Source organism: Lycium ferocissimum, chromosome 7 (genome assembly GCF_029784015.1).
Source record: "Lycium ferocissimum isolate CSIRO_LF1 chromosome 7, AGI_CSIRO_Lferr_CH_V1, whole genome shotgun sequence".
In the NCBI taxonomy this organism is placed as follows: Eukaryota; Viridiplantae; Streptophyta; class Magnoliopsida; order Solanales; family Solanaceae; genus Lycium; species Lycium ferocissimum.
Genome location: NC_081348.1, coordinates 26,611,190 through 26,632,254, shown reverse-complemented (window position 1 = coordinate 26,632,254; position 21,065 = coordinate 26,611,190). Strand labels below are relative to the sequence as shown.

At 33.6% G+C, this 21,065-nt stretch overlaps 1 protein-coding gene and 1 pseudogene across 1 annotated transcript; both read right to left on the bottom strand.

Moving 5' to 3' along the window:
• Positions 1-1,263: 1,263 nt before the first annotated feature.
• On the bottom strand, positions 1,264-5,386 carry LOC132064079 (axial regulator YABBY 1). The gene is made up of 7 exons (XM_059456940.1): positions 5,104-5,386; positions 4,495-4,641; positions 4,159-4,273; positions 2,572-2,620; positions 2,339-2,414; positions 2,068-2,142; positions 1,264-1,620 (listed from the first exon to the last, which is right to left on the bottom strand). The coding sequence occupies exons 1-7, from the start codon at positions 5,329-5,331 to the stop codon at positions 1,552-1,554; spliced, it is 759 nt and encodes a 252-aa protein (XP_059312923.1). The 5' UTR covers positions 5,332-5,386; the 3' UTR covers positions 1,264-1,551.
• A 6,849-nt stretch (positions 5,387-12,235) lies between these two features.
• On the bottom strand, positions 12,236-13,019 carry LOC132062066 (maturase K-like; annotated as a pseudogene).
• Between the last annotated feature and the right edge of the window lie 8,046 nt (positions 13,020-21,065).

The window sequence follows — 21,065 nt, the reverse complement described above, 5'->3', positions numbered from 1 at the left end:
ATCCTTCCAAATAGCGTTAGACTTGAGCTAATGTTTGTTCATATATTGCTTAACCTTAAAGACAAAATTTGCATTACTTACAAAATTTTAGGCAGTGGTCTTACATTTTCTCATAAGATTTTTAGTTTACTCAAAATGAATCTTTAGATAGTGGTCTAAAGATCAGTAAGCAAGAGAAATAACGATGGAATTTTACTAATTAAAACCTATACCAAAAAGGGACAGCCGGCGAAATTTTACGGGGTTTGTCTCTTGAGCAACGCCATCATCGTGCCCAAAACTCATGTTATGGTTCATATAAAGCTCTTTCACGTTCCTTTCCATTTCGATATAAGATTTGTCTAAGGTGTCAATAGTTAGGTCATTGGAACATCAAGTATACGTCATTGGCGACATATTGGAATGTTGGTCTAACAGAGATTTTAGTTTGAAAATATGAAGAACCTAAATTAGATATCTGAAAAAACTCGAGGGAAAAGGACATTTTACCTATTTGTGGCATGTGAAGAAGAATAAAAGATCATAAGTGTACTATTAAGTATATACTACAGGGGAAGCAATGAATAGTTGTTAATTTAGTGCAATCAACTTTCCCGCAATATTAAGATACACGTAACTTTCTAAAGCCAATCTTGCAGAAGATGCAACGCACATGTTCTTCTGCAGCTGGCAACATATGACTTGTTGATTGAGAAAAGTTGAATTGATCTTAACAGAATGCCGGAAGCGTCGTGCTGTAAATTAGCAAAAACTTCTATAGCATAATCAAAAACTCAGATTCTCGGGACACATTGGTCTAAACACAAATTTTCTAGTTGAATTGTACACAAGAATTTTAACAAGGTCATAATTAAATGTACATAATTGAGGAGAAGAAATTCAACCATCCCCTTTTGTTGAGCCTGTGCATTCAATAGCGTAACTAGCATGGTTTTAATTTATATCTTGCATGTACTGTGGCTAATTATGCTACTCATGTATCAGAGAGTTTTTGAACAATCGGATATTTATATATAGTAGGTCATTTGGCTGTCAAGTCAATGAATCTTCAGATTCATTTGCTTTGTATAATTATAAGCAAACGAACAAACATAGTAGATTTGACACGTTAACGAAATTGACAGTTCGTGAATGAAGGTACAATATATCGATAGACACTGTAAGAGAAGATTCTAAAGACAAAAAGGAAACGCCCAAAACAGTAAAAAGCCAAAAAACTAATTAATGAGACGAAATTCATAATACGATAGTACTCTTTAACACTTATCAACATGTAGCAGTTCCATTGGGGGTTTCAGAGAGCTTAGTTATTAGCAATAATTAACAAACAAACAGTGGTTCAACAGAATCATTTCCTCAGTACTCACTAGAAACTAAGCAACCTGAAACAGTTAGAATGTCTTCATCAAAGACACAACAGAGTGTTCTTCAAAGAAAACAGAGATCGAACAAGAACCCTAATATTTAGATAAAACTAATTAACATTAGATCATAAAAAGACAATTAATTCCAACACAGGAAGAAACATTGGTGACTTCATCACTTCCTTAATTAGTAAGGAGATACACCCACGTTCGCCGGAGCAAGAAACCCTTCCTTCATAAGAACATCCTCCCCTTCCTACACATATCCCAAAAAAAAAAAAAAAAAGAGAAAATAATAATAAAAAAATGCACAACAAAATTAAATAAAATGGAAATTAAAGCAAGCTGCCTAACGCGAAACTACTTAATGATATTTAACAATGTAAGAAATAATTATACAATCAGCATAATGCTTCAACATGTTGTACCGGATTACTTGCTTTATTTTACGTCACTAATTAATCTCATATATTATGGACGGATTGCCTGTAGTTTCTGATAGTATATAAGTTCTTTTACACAGCCAATTTTTAAAAGTTAAAACTGTATAATAAACCTCCGTAAAATAAAGAAGGTACGATAACACTTTAAAGTAAACTTAGTAAAGTTTATGAAAATTAGGAAAGTGTGCTTTAGTTAATTAAATCAGTCAAAGAAACATATACTGTGTGAAAATCTAGGGTTATGATGAGTTGTAGGATACCTGTTGACAGGCATTGGGTTTCTTCACGGGTTGATCAGGCATAAGTCCGAAATGAATGTGTGGAAAGTGGGCCCACTGAGAACAAGAAAACAAACAAACCAAAATTCAAAGACATGCTATATAGACTTGTTCGAAAAAAGCAACACATGAACGAACCAAACCCTAGTTAGAAGGAATTGAAAGTAGCCTATAAGAATAGAATCTTTATTTCCTCTATTTCTTGAAAATTATTTCTTGTTCATGAGTAAAATAGTATTTTGGAATATCTTACATTCTTTGCAGCAGCACTGAAGGCCTCCCTGTGACTTATATCGGGATTTCCAGCTTTGATGCGTTGGATCTCGTCCCTGTCATTCATTTTCATTGTTTTATTTGTCAATGGAATTTCATATATGCTTCTTTGACATTCAAATATTTTTAAAAAAAATATATGTCGATGTCTCTCTAAAATAAAGTTAGAGAAAAGATGTGAACATAAAAGTTAGAGAAAAGATGTGAACATACTTGATGAATCGATTGTAAGCAGATGGCACTCTCTGTCGCTTCTCCGGAGCTAGAATGAGTACAGAGACATGCAGACAAACAAAAACATGCATTAAAAACACTTGGATGACTTTCTGTATATTACCGGTAAGTACCCTTTTACCCACCCCACACGGGACCAAAGAGAATACTGTTGGGTCAATCAAATCATTTCATGATCATTATCTAATCATCTACCCTTCTCTCTATCTATTCATCTAGATTCTGTGGCCATCTAACTTTCCGGGCGACATTTCTCTTTTATCTCCGAAGCCATAACATGAAGGAATGAGAGAGAAAAAAGGCACTCCTTATGTAACATAATTTGATTTTGAACAGAGTTTAAGTGAAGATGTAGTAATTTTTTAAAATTTACGGTTTTAAATATATCTTAACACTTTTGTGGCCGTAAAAACGTCTCCTTAAAGATTAAATGAAAAGTTTATAATTAGATATTTCCAATATAGGAATATGTCATTTAAAAAAAAAGATTAATGAAAAAATTCACTCCATCCTCCCCAAATATAATCCCCTTATGGAATTGCACTGGATATGTTGTTGTTGTAGATTAATGAAGAAATAATGTCATATAAACTGAAAAGGAAAGAGATCATCAAAAATACAAAAGTATAGATTTTTGTTAACCGCTGCATAGTCGCAACAGTGCTAAAGTAGCAAAGCCAAGAATTTTAACAAACAAAATTCAAATAGGTTTAACCTATAACCTAAAGCAATTTTTAAACTATATTTATCAGTATACTAGACGTTTAGTTCAACAATTATATCTACAACCTAAAGCAACTTTTCAGCTTCATATACTGGCATAGTAGATATTTTCCTCGTGTCAAAGGAACTTGACGTTGGAACCCTGCAACCTATATGCACAACATACCTTTTCGATGAAGGAGAAACTTCATTGACCTCCTTTAAAAAAAAAGTCCTCCCTTCTCTCTATTGAAGTTATGTGACCATCTCTTTCATTGAGTAGCTTAAACTCTTAGCACTTTGTTTATTTACTTAATTATGTCTTCTACACTTCCCAGCCCGACCCAAGAGAGAAGAAGTCCATATGAATGGTTAAACTTATCCATTCTACACAGAGCTTGGATTTGACCAGATTTTACTGTTAAGATATTTTAATAACATCATCATGGTGAGCACATTTTATATTTCACTAATGCAGAATCTGTAGATGAACAATGCAAATACGTTTTAGCTGCAATTTCTAAACTTGGCTTTTTTAGGAAGTACTTTATATTTAGAAAATTTTGGAGAAGGAAGGCTAGCAAAAGAAAATGGTAGAAGACCCTTCGCCAAAAATGACATTTAATTATGGAAAAGGGAAAAGTTTAGACACGGTTGAAAAGTAAACAGAATATCATGCATATTCTTGCTTCATTTGATAAGAAACCCCTATTCACTGGAAAGGCTAGAGCTGGATAGTTTGTTTAAAGGTACAGCACGCCATATGCTGAAATTAAAATTTGGCACTGTTCAGTAACTGCCTTACTAGTAATAAGTACTCTTTTCACTTGTTAAACTTTAAGTCCATATAATTTTTTATCTTACGTCTGTTGGCGACAGGTGGTTTAGGAAGTTCATCAACTCCTCGAACAGGCATGAGTGACTCATTCGGGTTTGGCTGATTCATCAACAAACTTGGTGGATTATTCCGAATCTCATCCTGAAATGTATAAAGGAATAATTAATGTTAAAATTACCAGATATTCAGAAAGAATAACTGTTAAAATAATTGTGCGCAAGGATTGACACACTCAAATTGAGAAAAATAAAACGTGGAGAATGATATATTGATGTTAGAAATAGCTAATTAACATAGACACATATAGAAATGAAAACCCTAGATTAATTCAATGGGAAAAATATAATGTAAAAATTACATACCAGAAGATTCTGAGGAGAAAAGAAAGAATGGGGGAGATGAAGCTGATTAGCTGCAGTGGGAAGAATTATGTTGACAGACAGAAGGTTGGTGCAATGGCCACATCTCACTGTCACATTCTTGAAGAAACTCGAGCAAGGAACACTCACCTGTACCATAAATTAAAAAAAAAAATGGTCATTTTATAAAAATGCAATCTTTAGCTAAAAGGGTTTAGCCAACAAAACTTAACATATCAAAAAAATGAAATGTTGTTGACTATAGCAAGTAGAAAATGAATAAATTCAAGAAGAAAGCTAAAAATCCAAAAGAGGGAGCATTTGCTTGAGAATAAAGATCACTACTATTAGGGACTAAGTATTATTGAGCAATAATGAAAGACCATACAGAAATTTAGGGAAAAACCAACAAAGATCATTTCGACTAAAAAAATAAAAAAAAAAGATTTACTGAAAGTGTTTCAACCTACTATATTTTATATCTATAAAGAGTATGAGGCAAAACTTAGGAATAAATTCAACGTAACATATAGTGAAAGGGGAGAAGAGAGGAGGAATATTGTTAAAAGAGGGAAGAAAATGATATGGAGTAGAGAGTATAATAGGTAGTACCGCAAGAACAGTGTCACAAAAGTTGCATTGGACATAACAAAGTTGTTCCCCTGAGGGAGGAGGGAGGTGATGGTGGTGAACGTGGTGGTCCGGAGCAAAAGCAGCAGATGAAGTCGACATTTTTATGAGTGATTCCTTCCTCTGCCTGATTTGAGACTTCTCTCTCTTTTTGATTTGATTGATTGATGATTGACTGATCGAGGGTAAGCCTTTTATATTGGATAGCATCCCATCCTTCCTAATTCTCTGCTTTTTCTTTTCTTTAATCTTTTCTTTTGGGGAGTTATCAAGTCTTGTGGGTAAGAGAGAATTAGAGGGGAAAAAATCATCGATATGAATTATGGTGAGATGGTTGGAATCCCTTCATTCTTAATTAGAGGTTTCAGGTTCGACTCCTAGAAATGAAAAAAAAAAAAAATTGTTGGGCGAGTCGCTATCAGAAATGGCCCCTACAGTACACGATTTGAATTTTGTCGGACTCCAGTGCAGCAATCAGATGGGTGGGAAACCAAAAAAGAAAAAAAGAGGGGAGAGAGACAGAAACCGACCTAATGTAACAGATTAGGGGCAGCTGATGGATCAACATATTCTTTTCTTTTCTTTTCTTTATTCACATTATTGCACTTCTAGAATTACCAATAGACGCTGCATATTACTTAAAAACTGTTATCAATATTACTATAGTACTGCCACAATAGTAAGCATCCTCTTCGCGCGACCGATTTGGATGTTATAATTTCATTTCTTCTTTTCCTTAACTAAATCAATTGATCTCAAAATGTAGGACTAGTTTAACTTTTATGTTCTGATGGTATAAATTTTTGCACAATTAAATTAGTTACTTAGGTAATTACAAATGAGTTCTTATTTTATGATAAGTACAACTTCGAACATGATAGAAATAAACTAATCTGCTATCAACAATTAAACTACACCGACATGTAAAAACTTTTTATTGCTAACATAATGTATATAATTTAAATTAAATCATTTTTTGTATCATTTTTCATAAATAGACGGCTACCACTATCAGTAGTTCACGCTACCATACATCACAAGTTAAAAAAGGCTGGATACATCGACTGCCCCTTCAACTTGTCAGTATATTTTATTTAGACATTCAAGCTACTGTTTGTTCCGATTTAACACCTATACAATGATAAAATGATCCTATTAGATATTTTAGGCTCAAATTTGAAATGTTTTTCCCATGTTCTCAATCGCATATGACATGAATAAGCTATATAACCACATAAAAGATCCTTAATCATACACATCAGAGCCTCAATTAGAATGACTGAGGTTTTATGGCTTATTGAGACTAAAATGTATAAAGGGAGGTGACATATTTTACGTAGTTAACTTATCTACGTAATGAGTTCTTGAGAACACACACATAAACTTGTCAAGAATTTGGGTCGAAAGTACCTCATAGCAGTAGCGGAGCCAAAATTTGCTATAAGGGGGTTCAAAATAGGAATTTTTACTCATTGTAACTTCTTTTAAGACCTAATTATTAGTATTAACTACCCTTTTATTTAATTATATTTAGTAGCTAATTAACTTTTCTAAATTACAATTGGTAGCTATATCAAAAATACATACCATATCTTTCTTTTTTCCCAATCACTACCCATTTCAGATTTTTCATTTCTCAAAACCCTAAAAAAATCTCTCTCCCCTTCTCTCAACCACCACCACCACAGCCGCGCCGCCCCTCTCCCTCTTCTCCCTCTCCCTCTATGCTCACCCCTCTATGTAGCAGCTGACTTGTTGTTGAACAAGAATGGAGTGAATAAAGGGGCTCGTTATTGCGGCGTTGTTGCTGTCCAAATTGCGAAGGCAATAGTGCGGTGTTGGTGGTTGTTGTAGCCATTCTTGTTGCACTGTTTTTTGCTTTGGCTTAGCAGCTAACGTTTTTCTACTAAATAGACAAAAGGTGCAATCGGACACTACATAAGTTTAAGGAATTTTTAAGGTTTTGGTGGGGGTGGAGAGATTAGAGTTTTTGGTGGTGGTGTCTCAGATCTGGCCATGTGTATTTTTTGTATTTTTGTGTGTATTTGTTAAAAGCCAAATACAAATACATTCAAAAAATCTACATCTCAAAAATACACTGTTTTTGAATGTATTTGTGTTTATATTTTTTTACTGTATTTTTTAGTGTATTTTGTTAATAGCCAAACACTGTTTTTTTAATGTAATTGTCATGTATTTGAATTTTTTTGTCTTGTATTTGAATGTATTTGTTGAAATCCATTCAAATACATGAAAATTTGAATGTCTTTTGGCTTCATATGTAGTTAGAATGTACACAATATATTTGAAATACATCAAAGAAATACATTAAAAAAAAAGAAGAAAAAGAAGGCACTGAAATACATCAAAAAAAAAAAAATCACTGAAATGCATAAAAAAAAAAAGACTCAAAAATACATTATAGCAAAAAAAATCATTCAAATATATAAAAGCAAAAAAAAAAATTACTATGTATTTGAAAACAAACAAATACACCCGTAAAATACATATGTTCATTAAATAGTAGCTATGATTGGTAATATTGAAAAGGTAGCTACTAGAGGTATGGATCTACTAAAGAGTAGCTATTCATGTAAGTTTACCTTCAAAATATGAAGAAGTAAACACAAAAAAAGCCCAAGGGGGTTCAACATCTACTATCTATACATAATAAATATTTCAACCACGTATAAACAGTGTAGTTTTCCGCTGAAAGGGGTTCGAACGAACCATCTCAGTCGTATGTGGCTCCGCGCCTGCCTCATAGAACATTTTATCATGTGTTCAGGTATTCCATCGGAATAGGAGTTCGTGTGTCTATATAAATAAAATTTACCGACAAGTTGAAGGGGTTGTTGATGTATTTTGCCTTAAAAAAATAAGTGGTTGTGAAACTGGAACAAGGAAATTAAAAAAATAGCAAATGGATATGACAGGTTTAAGTCCCGTAATTGTGACCCTAATTGCAGAGGCAGATTTAGAATTTTTAAAATATGAGTGCACCACTAAATTAATGAGGAAAAAGAAGGTGTTCAATTGGAATTGATCCTTGTTACTCTAGGTAAATAACTCAGCATTCAACCAAGTGCATCCTTCATCCTTTTTATAACGTGAATGCCACGTTGATATATCAGATCAATTCTATTTTTTTTATACATAAATTCATAAAATACATAATTTGCGGAATGGTCATGGATTCACGTGCACCGTTATTTCTACCATAAATATGCCCCTGCCTATATGCAGAGACAAATCTAGGATTTCTAGAATATGAGTGCACTACTAAAAAGAAGAAGGACTGATCCCTAGTCCTCTAGGTAAATAAATTAACTTTCAACCAAGTTCACCATTTAGCCTACTTGTAGCATATGTGCCGCCAGATAATACTATACCAATTTTAGAAAATATATACTCTATAAAATATCTAATTTTACGGAGAGATCATTAGTTCATCACGTGCCCCAAATTTAACATATAAATTCGCCCATGCCTATATGGCCAAATTTGGATTAATCAGATTATTGAGTTTTGCATACCACATTATTAAACGAAGAAAAAAAAGGTGAATGGAAATTACTTCATTTGCAAAAGATCATACAATGATTAATTAATAAGACAATTAGGAGTACACAAGTTGTAATACTTATTGATTGATGCATCATACTTGGTGTGAAAGAAAAAAAATGTGTGGTTGGAATTCCCAAATCCCAATGGCTGTGCTTGTCTTTGTGTCTGAAGGCATTGGAGTGGGGTGCGTGGGGTGGGTTTGGGGGGGGGCGGGGGGGTAGGGAGAAGGCAGAGGCGGCAGAGGTGGGGGAAAGGAGTATGAAAGGGACGTTTGCATGGGCCGATTAGCTTTCCCTCATTCACTTGTAGTTTTCATAGTTATGAGAGTCGTGCAAGGTGCTATCCTTTTTCTTTTGGTTCTTTCTTGGTTCCCATATCTTCATTTATTTCCTTTCTTTTTTCGTTTCCCGGTACTTCATTATTTAACTATTATTAGAGACAGGAGGGTTAATAAAAGCCATAAATGGCGGGCACCTATCCTCTCCACCAAATTATTATGACCATTTTGGTATAGTAGTGCCATTTTAGCTTCAATATCATACGTACCTCCAAGCATAAATTTTAAGTTAGCACATTTGAACTATCAATATAGTCTTAATTATTTCCCTGGACTTGATATTTGATAGTCTTTAGACTCTGATGCTGCAAAGAGAGTGGCTATACTCTTTTTAAGATGTGTGGGGATGAATAAAGAAAATTAAAAACCTGCTCCTAGATAGGTTATTTTCCAACCGTTAATCGACACCTAATTATATACAATGGTTTATTTATCCCAATTGTATATTTATTCTTTAAATGAAATGATATATACACGTGTGATACATGTTTCTTCTATTTCTCCAAGTAAAGCTCCTCGCATCGCGATGTCTATTGTGTCGGTTTAGCCTTTCATAAATGAAGACAGAATAAAGCGTCCAAAATAAATGCGTTTACTGTATATAATTAATTAATTTAATATACTACAAGAAAGTATAGAAACGGCAACAATTTTTTTGGCAACAAATATAATATAGTTGGCAAAATTCAATATTTGGCAATGACTTTGTTTTGTTGTTGGCATATATCATGAATCTTTTAAAAATGTTTTTTTTTTTTGTTGCCATAGTATTGACTATTGTTGCAAAAGGTGCTTTTGGCAACAAAAAAAAAAAAGTTATTGCACGTCGTTGCAATAACAGCCGTTGGGAAGGGTTTATGCAACAACAAAAAAAATGTTGTTGCCAAAAGTAGTCTTTGCAACAATAGTCTATCTATTGCAACAAAAATAAATTTGTTGATAAATGTCTTCTTTCTTGTAGTATATTACTTGTTGCAACTATTTGTTTCAACTGTGAATTTCTTCTATTCTGGGACAATTTGTAAAATAAAACTTGGCTCAAACTCCGTCAGTTTTAGCAAACTAAAATTAGTTTTATCCAAAATATATAATGAAGCGCCAACTATATATGTATTTCTTCTTTAGATGCAATGACTATTTATTTTAATTGTGTATTTTTATTTTCAGGCCAAAATCAATAAAAAAATTTATGAGTTCCACTATTTTTATTTAAATTGAAAAAAAAATTAAGGGCGTCTTTGGCATTATTATTAATTGCTGCCTATTTATGGGTCCTGCTTGGTATAGGCTTGTGCTAGCTGCATGGCTTATATATGTGCTCATGCCTAACTAGGACTTGACCAGAGATATTCATCTTTGAACTACTATTGACCTCCAGCCTACCCAGTGGGCTACTCCTAACTTCCAATTGGATTTCATGGCTATTATATACGTTCATTATATTAAACTGCATGAGTATTCCTAAATAAGTGAAACAATCTAAAGAATAGCATGCGGGAGATAGCTATGAATTTCCCTTAATTAAATTAACAAAGAGAAATTACAGGAAGAAGCAAAGAGAGAGAAAAACTCATGAATAGAGAAAACTCATGAATGTTCAAGTTTTGCTAAACATAATATATAGCAAACGAGTTAAGAAGAATATCAATGATATTACATGAACTAAGTTCGGAATCATAGTGTATAAATCAAATGATACAAAGGGTATTTTGTCCCTTACAATTCTTCCACTTGCGCTAAGAATTGGATTACACAACTGGACTTTGAAAATGGTCCAACACTAAGAAACAAAGATTAAAATCATTAACAGTATAATATTTGACTTATTGTTGAACAGAAAACAACAGTACGAATTGTCATGTATATTGTAGAAATCAAGGTGGGGTAATGCAAATTTGCCTTCATCGGCATTTTCCCCGACGGCCCGACCTCTCCTGAATTTACATTAGTTGACTTTGTCTAAGCATCAACCCTAAATATGAAAAAATAGTACACTTTTTGGGCCAAATATACAACTGAATAGTACCACATGTGAATCCTTGTAATTTTTATGAAACATGTGCTTTTAGAAGCATCAATAAAATCCTACCTACCAAATCTCCTTAATTGAGCCTAACTCGCTCCTCGAATAGGATTAGCACGATGGCCGTTTGGTTAGAAATAAAATGAAAATTGGATTCACATAAATCGTTACAAGAGAACGATTTCCAATTCCTTAGTCGGAAACAAATGTGGTCATAAAAGAAAAAATTAGTGCAAAAATAATTGATATATTGGATAGTTGAGTCGTGGAAACATAAGCTTGTTAATTTAATTCATATTTTGGGCACATGTAGATGCCTCTAATTATTATATGGTTGCAATTTTACTTCAAGATATTGTTTAAACAAAAGAAAGAAAGACAATGACAACAGCAACATACCTAGTATATTCGCATGGTAGAGATGCGGAAAGCAAATGTATAGATCTTACCCCTACGGCAGGAGGTAGAAAAGATCAAGTTTCCGATAGCCAAATTTCTCAACCAACAAAAAGAAAGAAAGAAAAAAAAAAGAATCAACTTTGTTCGATTGAAGAGAAAAGAATGAACTTCATTTGATTGGCTTTTCGAAACTAAAAAAGGGTCTTTTTCTCTCCTCTGAAGTCTACCACAAACAAAGCGATAAAAAAGTATGATTTCAACATACATAAAAAATAGAAAGAAAAAAAAAAAAAAATTCTACAAAATTAGATTCTTGTACTTTTTACCATTCAGCCATTCTTCCTTTAGGGCCCCAAAGTGTGTTCTAATTGTAAGACGGAACGACTCTCTGAATCAATCAAAGAGACTTAGGTCTTGTTTATTTTAAACACACACCTAATTTAAGATGTTGTATTAAGATTTAAACGCTGAATAACTAAAATTGTTTATTTATGCTCAACATTTGAAGGTATATAATTATATTTATTTAACTACTAATAATTATAAGAATTAAAATAAATAAATAAACGGAAAAAGGCCTAAAATGCTCTTGAAGTGTAGGATTTGGTACAAAAATGCCCTCCGTTTAGCAGTTCGTTCTAAAATACCCTCGCCGTCAACCTATGGGGCCTAAATTGCCCTTATTTTTAACGGCCCCATTTAAAAATATAGTGCATAATGCATGAAAGGATCCTCGAATAACCATAGGGTAACCCGAAAATCCTTAGCAAAGACTTCTACAAGAAGTTCTATTTTTCCATAAAAATAGATTCGTTCAAGAAGAGATCCAAAAGATGTTGATCATAAATGAGAAGATTGGTTCCATAGAAAGACGAAATCGCATTCATATACATAAGAATTATATAAGAAGAAGAAGAATCTCTGATTTCTTTTTTTTTTTTTTTTTGAAAAAGAGTAACTGGGCTTCTTTGAAGTAATAAGACTATTCAAATTCCAATATTCGTGGAGAAAGAATCATAATAAATGTAAAGAAGAGACATCTTTTGCCCAATAGCGAAGAGTTTGAACCAAGATTTCTAGATGAACGGGGTAGGGTATTAGTATATCTAATACATAATTTAGATGTGAAAAATTGTCCTCTAAAAAGGAAAGTTTTGAATGAAGTGATCGTAAATTATGAGATTTGAAAATCTTTTTGCCTTCGAAAGAAGATATTAATCGTAGAGAAATTGGAATTTCCACAATAAATGCAAATCCCTCTAATATCATTTGAGAATACAAACTATTGTTGCACCCCAAAAATGGATTTTTGTTAGAATCATCAGTTATAAAAAAAAAAATCATTAGTAGAAATAAGAAAATGATTCTATTGATACATTCGAGTAATTAAACGTTTCACAATTGGGAAACTAAATTTATTGTTATAACTCCGGATTTTCCAACAAAATCGACCTATTTCTATTTAAACCATGATCATGAGCAAGTGCATAAATATACTCGAAAGATAAGTGGATATAGGAAGTTATGTTGTTGCGAGCTATCCGGTCGTAAATATCTTTGGATTTCTTCCATTTAAAATTCGATTTGAACCAAAGATGGAAGATTTTGAGGGTTATCAAATGATACATAGTGCGATACAGTTAAAATAAAGTATTATAGTAAGAATAGAATAGATACCTTCGATACAAGTAAACTTCTCAACGGATTCTGTATCATCTTTTTTTTTTTTTCCATTTAATTGGTCTATATTATATTGTTATAAAATTTATTTATTACGTGACACGATTTATTGGCTAATTTTAAAATAAACAAAATTAATTAATTAAAATTCCATCCCAATACCCGGATCCACCAAAGACCCAAACACCCCCGCCCCTGCCCCGCCGCCTAAATGCCCCATTACACTAAAATGAATTGCCAATAATCTTCCCTGTTCTTCATCTTCCTTAGACCGTTCATGTCATGCCCCGAATCATGGCCTGGGCGTAACACGCACTTGGCTCGACCGTACGAAGGACCGAGCGAACCACATGGCTTGCCGAATCATCGCGAGGCATACATGAGCGAAATTATAAAGGAGAGTGCATGACGAGCTTTTGTAAAACATAGTAAGTCATAATATTAAACACAAGTACTTGGTTAAGTCATGTAATGCGGACAATATCATAAATGAGCCAAACCGGCTAACCAACTCAAGTCTAGCATGACACTTGTCTTGTCTATGAAACCTCTAATACGAGTCCGAAACATGTAACATACTTATGACAAGGCCCCCAGCATACCTTTAGATGTAAAACTAAATAAAGAAAGACAATGCCTAAACCCCGAATGAGATGGGGCTCACCAATAAGCTGGTACGTGCAAATCCTCTCAAAAGAGATGTGGCGTCCTCGTAAACAGACACGCATCGTGAAATGCAGGCCCCGGCAATAAAAGGGGACGTATAAGACATTGAATGTACTAGTATGTAAAGCAACAATCGAATGAAATAACATGGGACATGAAAATAACATAACAGACCGAGTACAAAACATAATCATGAACATGAGTACATATACATATATAACATGTGTAAAGTATTGTGAGGAGAGCAGTAAATATAACCGACAACATGGCTGGTCCTTGCGTCCACACTGAATACTCATACCTTGCCAGGGACATGATATTTACTAATATTATGAAAGGATCTAGTCATTATGAGATATCGTCCTAAGCATGGATGGAGCAATCCTCATCCTACGGTGGCTACGTAGTTGAAGCCTTCTCAGTAATTAATGCAACTTCCAAAAACATGAACATGTAAAAATAAGTGGCACTTGCTGCCCATGGTTTCATGAATCATAGCTTGCTTGTACGTGGATATCATGGATTATAACTTACTTGCATGAACTTGTAAAACATAGTATTTTCTTGAAAAATATCATAGCATATCATAACTTGCATGTAAGAACCCATGGAATGAGATATATGGGTTTTCATGGATTACGGACTGATTCTCAATAATCATATGGAGTTATTAAGAACACAATGATAGAATAATAGGAATTCATACATAATATAATCATGGACATGGACCTAGGGTTGTTATGAGCATGGTATAGAAACACTAGTTTTCGTAAAGATTCATACTTTATGGATTACGAGGCGTGGGGAAGAACAATGATGTTCCCACACGTAGATAGTAACTCCACATACCTGGTAATGCTCCAAACTTGAATTAAAGACTTTAACTTTGAAGAAGATTTCCAAAATCTTGAATCTTGAATCTTGAGATGGGTTTTCTTGAAAACCCTAGGTTAGGAATGATGATTTCTTGTTTAGATTACAAGGATATATATTAGAATTGACTTGGAATGATTAGAATAGGCTTACCTTGGTGTTCTTGATAATGGGAGAGAATAGAGGGTCGTTCTAGGGCTTGGGGGTGTGAAGAATGAAGTGAAAAAGCCTTAAAATGAAGTTTTAAAATAGCTGTCGGACCCATTTTACGCCCTATTTTACGGCCCATAAAAGTTTTACGGACCATATATCCCACCGTAAATCAATTACAGTGATTTGGGCTTTCTGGACCAATTTTACGGCCTAAATCTCCGGCCCGTATAATTTTTACGGCCCGTAGATTCCACCGTAAATCGGCAGAACACTGTTTTAGTAAAAGGGGGATAACTTTTTGTACAGATGTCTGTTTGACCTCCATAATATACCGTTGGAAAGGTATTTCAAAGTTTCAAGAAGGAAATTTTCCCAAATTCCTTACATATTTTTCTGTATACTCATTTTAATTGAGACAAGGTGCAAACTCACTTGAAAACACGCTCCGTAGGGTAGCTTCCGACTTTCCTTTACTCAAGGACTCTTCTCATGTCTTGATTGGGTTTCAAACACCATTTATACACTACTCAAATTGGGTTCATTATACCCCCCGTCTTATGAGTCAAATCTTAGCCCGAACGCACGAGGTGTTACAGTTCATCATCTTCATCACCATTTGTATTGAATTAATCTGATCAAATCGGCAAATTTCAAGCACCTAAAAAAGCAGAACAAAGAAACCTATAACCAAAAAAATTAAAATTGGACTATTACAACGGTGTCGATTTTCTGAAAACTTCACACCCTATGCATCGCAAATCAGTGCTATAGCAGCAAATCTCTACCCTTTGAATTCTCCATAAAATGACACAAATTTACTAGAATAAATAAGATAAATAAGAGAAGCGGAGGAACAACAACAAAACCCACCATGAAAATGCTTCAACATAGAACGAAATTTCCACAAAATCCGAAACAATTCCACAAATTGGCAAATTCGAAGAACCAAAAAGAAAAAGAAAAAGCAGAAATGAAAAAACTCATAATCAAAAACTTGATTTGAAGCAATGACACATGTAATGCCCCCTATTTTTCAACCCCAAAAATGCACAACCACAGTCAGATTCCACAAAATCCAAGCAATTTTGCATTTTATTTGTGTTGAAATTTAGTTGAATACTTGTAAAAAAAATACTTGTTTAAACTCATGAAACCTCCATAAAATTTGGACATTCATTGATGAACATTGACCTCAATTTGAAAATTTAATTTCGATAGTTGTTGGCGATTTGAAGTTGGTATGTTGGAATTTGGTTGGTATGTTGGAATTTGGTTCTTAAGCTCAAACGTGATTGAGTATATTTGTAAAAAAACTTCATTGAAGAAGTGAACCAAAGCCGCCATTGAAGGAACTTTTCGAAGCTTGCTTTAAATTTCTAAATCTGTAAATTTTGGGTGTTTAAATTAATTGGGTGATACTATTTTTAAAGTTGGTAGCACGAATAACTATTGGATTAGGGCTTAGAACCTGAAGAAAGAAGCAGAAAACTCCATGGAAGTCATTAATGAAGCTTGAAGCTTCAAGTTAGAACATCACATGGTGGTGGTATTTTTCACACGGGCTGGGTCGGGTCATTGGTGATTAATCTGGAAAGGGTTTAAATTTGGGCCAATCAGATCTGGCCACATAATAAATAAATATTTAATTATTTTTAATGAGACCGTTAAAAATAAGGGCAAAGTAGACCCAATAGGTTAACGTCGGGGGTATTTTGGAGCGGAAAGGTGGATGGAGGGCATTTTTACCAAATCCAATAGTTCAGGAGAATTTTAGGCCCTTTTCCGATAAATAAATAATAAATCTTATATCCAGACAATATTAAAAATAGACTACTTTAGTCTACATGGTGTTGAATAAATTATTTTTTAATAACTTATTCTCTAAAAGCTAGTAGCAGTTGAAACTGATGGTGTTAATGGCCAAAACGAGAATGGTTGCAAGGTGATGGCTAGTGGTGGTCGTAGTTAGTGGTGGAGGCCAAAGATGATGGATGTGTAGTTGTGGCCAGTGGTAGTTGTATGGTTATGGTGGCCAAAGGTGGTGGACGTGCGGCGGAGGCCGGTGGTTGGTGGTAGCTAGTGGTAATTTTTAAATGAATTCATTTTAAGATTATGTAAGATTTGAATGATTCAAACCTTTTAAAAACTAGTAAGCGAGTCGAAAAGAAAATACAAATGAGCCTAATTATTTGAGATATAAATAAATGGGAAACTTAAGTAAATATACCCTTTGGTCAATTACTTTACCAAGTATGGCCGAAGTATACACTATCTATACACTCCGGCTGTATATTGAGTATATGTATGTATATTATATGTATAGGTAAATAAATTATATGTATAGGGCAGTCCGGTGCACTAAGCTTCCGGTATGCGCGGGGTTGGGAAAGGGCTGAACCATAAGGGTCTACCGAACGCAGTCTTGCCCTGCATTTTTGCAAGAGGCTATTTCCAAGGCTCGAACTCGTGACCTCCTGGTCACATGACAAGAACTTTACCTATACACTATGTACATATTTTATATACTAGATAGCCGAATGGTATTTTGGCTGTATCTTTCCCTAGATAAATTTAGATTTCAAATTTCTATTAAGCTGAAATAAATGAGGCCATCAATTAATTGCCAACACTTTTCTTCTAAACCCTCACAAAACAATTGCATATAACATTAAGCAGTGCAAAAGGGCACCTATCTGCTACAAGTATGGTGCTTGAGAAAGGAGTAAAAAGCATGTCACTGATTAATAAGTAGGAGATTAAAGCAAGGTGATTAGAGTAAGCAAAAAAAGTTTAAGGGGCAAAATGATTTGACAGTTCAGGCTGTTTCTCGCACACTCACACACGCAGAAACACAGAGATACGTAGCTGTCAGGGAAGCAGAAAGATATCTTTGATCTTATTAATTTATGCAGCTGTTTGTCCTTACGCTAATTTCTGCAACTTTATTACAACCAGCAGTTTCCAGTTAACCTTATAGACCTAGCTTTTTAATCTTTCCTAGGTGAAAAGAAAATAAAAAGGTCCTTTAAATTTTCTTGCATTATTATTGGAAGAAGCTAAGTGAGTGATGTTTTAAAAGCACAAAACAAAATTTAAAAAGTATGGTTGCTGAAAAAGATTGATGTCAACTTCTTTTTCCCTAACATAATTGAGAACTATCACATCTTGACCATATTTTCATCATGACATTGTAGCAGCAAACATGTATAGTAAAGAGAAATTAAGTTGGTCTTGTCATACCAAAGATTTCCCTTTAAGGTAAAGCTGTTCAGAGACTCCGTTACATATATTTGTGGTCCATTCCTAACTTCATCAAGAATTCTAGCATATTTTCTTTTGAATGTTCCTTATCAACGTTACACTTCATGTGGTTTTCCTTAGATCCACAGAACGGCAGCTTCGCATTGACTGATCAATAGTTTGCTTGGAAGGAGAATCTATATATGCCTTCTTTAGTCACTCCAAAATTTTGATGTACTCCTATATAGAATAAGCACACTAGAAATGAACTCCCAGAAATAGATGAATCGTAGCTACATCAATTGAAGCGATCAAAAAGAAATTACAATACTGCAATTTTGGGCAATTTTCGGCATTTGTTTAGCATATAAAGAAATTTTACGAGTTGGGTATTGGGTCGTCGGATAGGAAGTTGTTGGTTAAATTGAGTTTAGTGTTTTCTATTTTCTGGCTTAGAATTAAGTGTCGTTTCATTAAAAAGTGATTGGATATATCGTTTTCAGGCTTGAGTAAATTCACCGACAAAAAAAGTAAAAAAGACTTTATTCACCGATATCCAATAATCTATGACCCTTTAAGTAATGAACTCTGAAAGTTGGACAAATTAGGAAGTTCTAAATTCCACAATTTAATCCTTCACGAATTACAGATTATAATATAGGATTCCAACTATTTTTCTTATGCAACTTTGTTTGTTCTCACATTTTAATAACCTTCAATTTTGAAACAAGTAATTCTTTTATCTAGGAAAGTCATCTAATTACGATAAGTTAATTAGTATTTACATGAACCTTCATCCCTATTTAAGTAGGAAAGAGGTGACAAGACATCTTCGATAGGATTAATATTTAAGCTGTACTAAAAGATTGTGTCGTGTCAAACACTATAATATACTTAAACAGCGTTACTTTTATAGGATGTCGATGACTAGGTATGTATACAAGTATGTTAGTACAAAAAAGATAGCTCCCACAAGCTACTAGTTGTGCTGATTTTTTTTTAATTATGTGGATGCATAATACATGTTAGTAGTATTTATTACTGGATGGCCACACATTTCAACGAAGAGAACAAAACACTCTTCTTGAACTGATATTGAAATAATATTATTGACATACTCCATGTAATAGTGTAGTGTAATCCTCGATCAATATCTCATGATTCTCATCACCCAATTAGATGTGAAAGAAAGTACAAATGAAATAATATAGACTACCGTACTGGAATTTCGAATTAATATCCCATCACTAGAATTACCCTACTGTGGAATCAGTGCAGGAAGTTTTTTATTGTTGAAGATCTACTGTTGGCTCTAAATTTTGTTCGCTTATTTGTAAATAAGAACAACTGTATCATGTACTGCCAATTATATAAATACAAACTTTTCAGCTACATTGAAATAAATCACTTCTGATCAGTTCAATCATTTAAAAATCAAGTGAATTTGTCCATGACAATAGAGTATATTGCTAGCAAAATATATAGTAGACGACCATAGAGTCATTGGCACTTCAACTAAGTCTCATTTACTAACATTATTATGTTCGTTGTATTCCAATGAAAATAACTTCTCATTTTCTTTCCACTCCAGAAATTTTTTACCTTTCTAAAATGACAAATTAACTTTTCTCCAATTTGCATTTAAATTATATTCTTTCTAAAATGTTTTACACAAACTTCGATGTATTAATTTATTCAAATATTATTCTTAAACTATGCCAAATCAATTGGGCCTGCTGGTTGGAGCTGGGAGTAAAGAGCAACTCTAAGAGTAGGATAGGGTTGAATAAAATGGATTCTATTTTAATTGAAATGGTTACAATGGCTGATCACTTTCTCCTATATGCAAGTTGAAAGTTAATCAACTTATATTCTAATTTTAGTCCTAGACTAGAGCTTATGAGTAGAAAGCTAATGGAAGTGCCAACTGATGTCCCATAGAAAGTTGATTAAGCATACAGTACGTACTTTTTGTGGTACTTCTACTTATTTTCATTTTGAGTTCAGCACTAATCGTGCAAAAAATTTTTTAAACGATCACGTTATAGAAAAAATAATTACAAGTATCCATCCAATAAAAGTGAAATTAATAACCTAAAAATAAGATAACTTATATGCTATAGCACGTTAAAATACATTAGTGGATTTACATTATCTATTGAAATGTGTGAACATCTCATCTAATATTTTAAGCTGTTAAAGAAACTACACTTTTATTTACTTAATTATGTCTTCAACACTCGTTTCACGTGTGGGCCTAATTCTTGATGGTGTGTAGCGACGAGACTCGAGCATATTAGTTCAGAACTTCTGTCTAACTTTATTTACTTTAGTGATATAATTTCAACGTTTCGTTTTATATTTTGCTCTTTAATTTTTTGTTTCTTCGTGGGGATACGCACATTCTGCATTTAAGCAAAGCCAACAAGGTACATTTATAGAGCAGTCTACAATCTATGGAAAAAAAAAAGAAGTCTACCAATTTTTTTGGGCATCTCTTTCTCCCTACAACAGATGTTAGAAACTGTACATGGTAGCAGAGCCCTCCAAGTGTGTGAAAACAAACATGGTGGAAACCAATAAAGTTACTAAGCTTATTTAATAAACCTGCCAAGACTGCTTAAATGTTTTGGAATCTAACACCCATTTCTTTAGCATCTTCTTTTAACGTCAAAAAGAGTACGTAAGGAAAAAAAATTGAGTAGCTGTAAGGCTATATAGATGCCACTCTCTTGTGGCAGAAAAAAAGCATAGAGTACCGTGAAGGGTTATTGATTAGGAAGGCCAAGACAACATTGTATTGTATGGAATGGTATAGCTTGTTTCCATGCAGATGTACATGTACAGTGTTTACTAAAGTACGGGCCAAATAAGTTTTTACATGTTAATGTTTGGCAAAGACTATTGGCCATACTTTGATGTTTTGCTAAATTTGTAGTAAGAAAAACGTCTTTGTACTTTGTAGAGATAAGGACTGAGAAGTGTGCAGCGATTTGGCTTTCTATG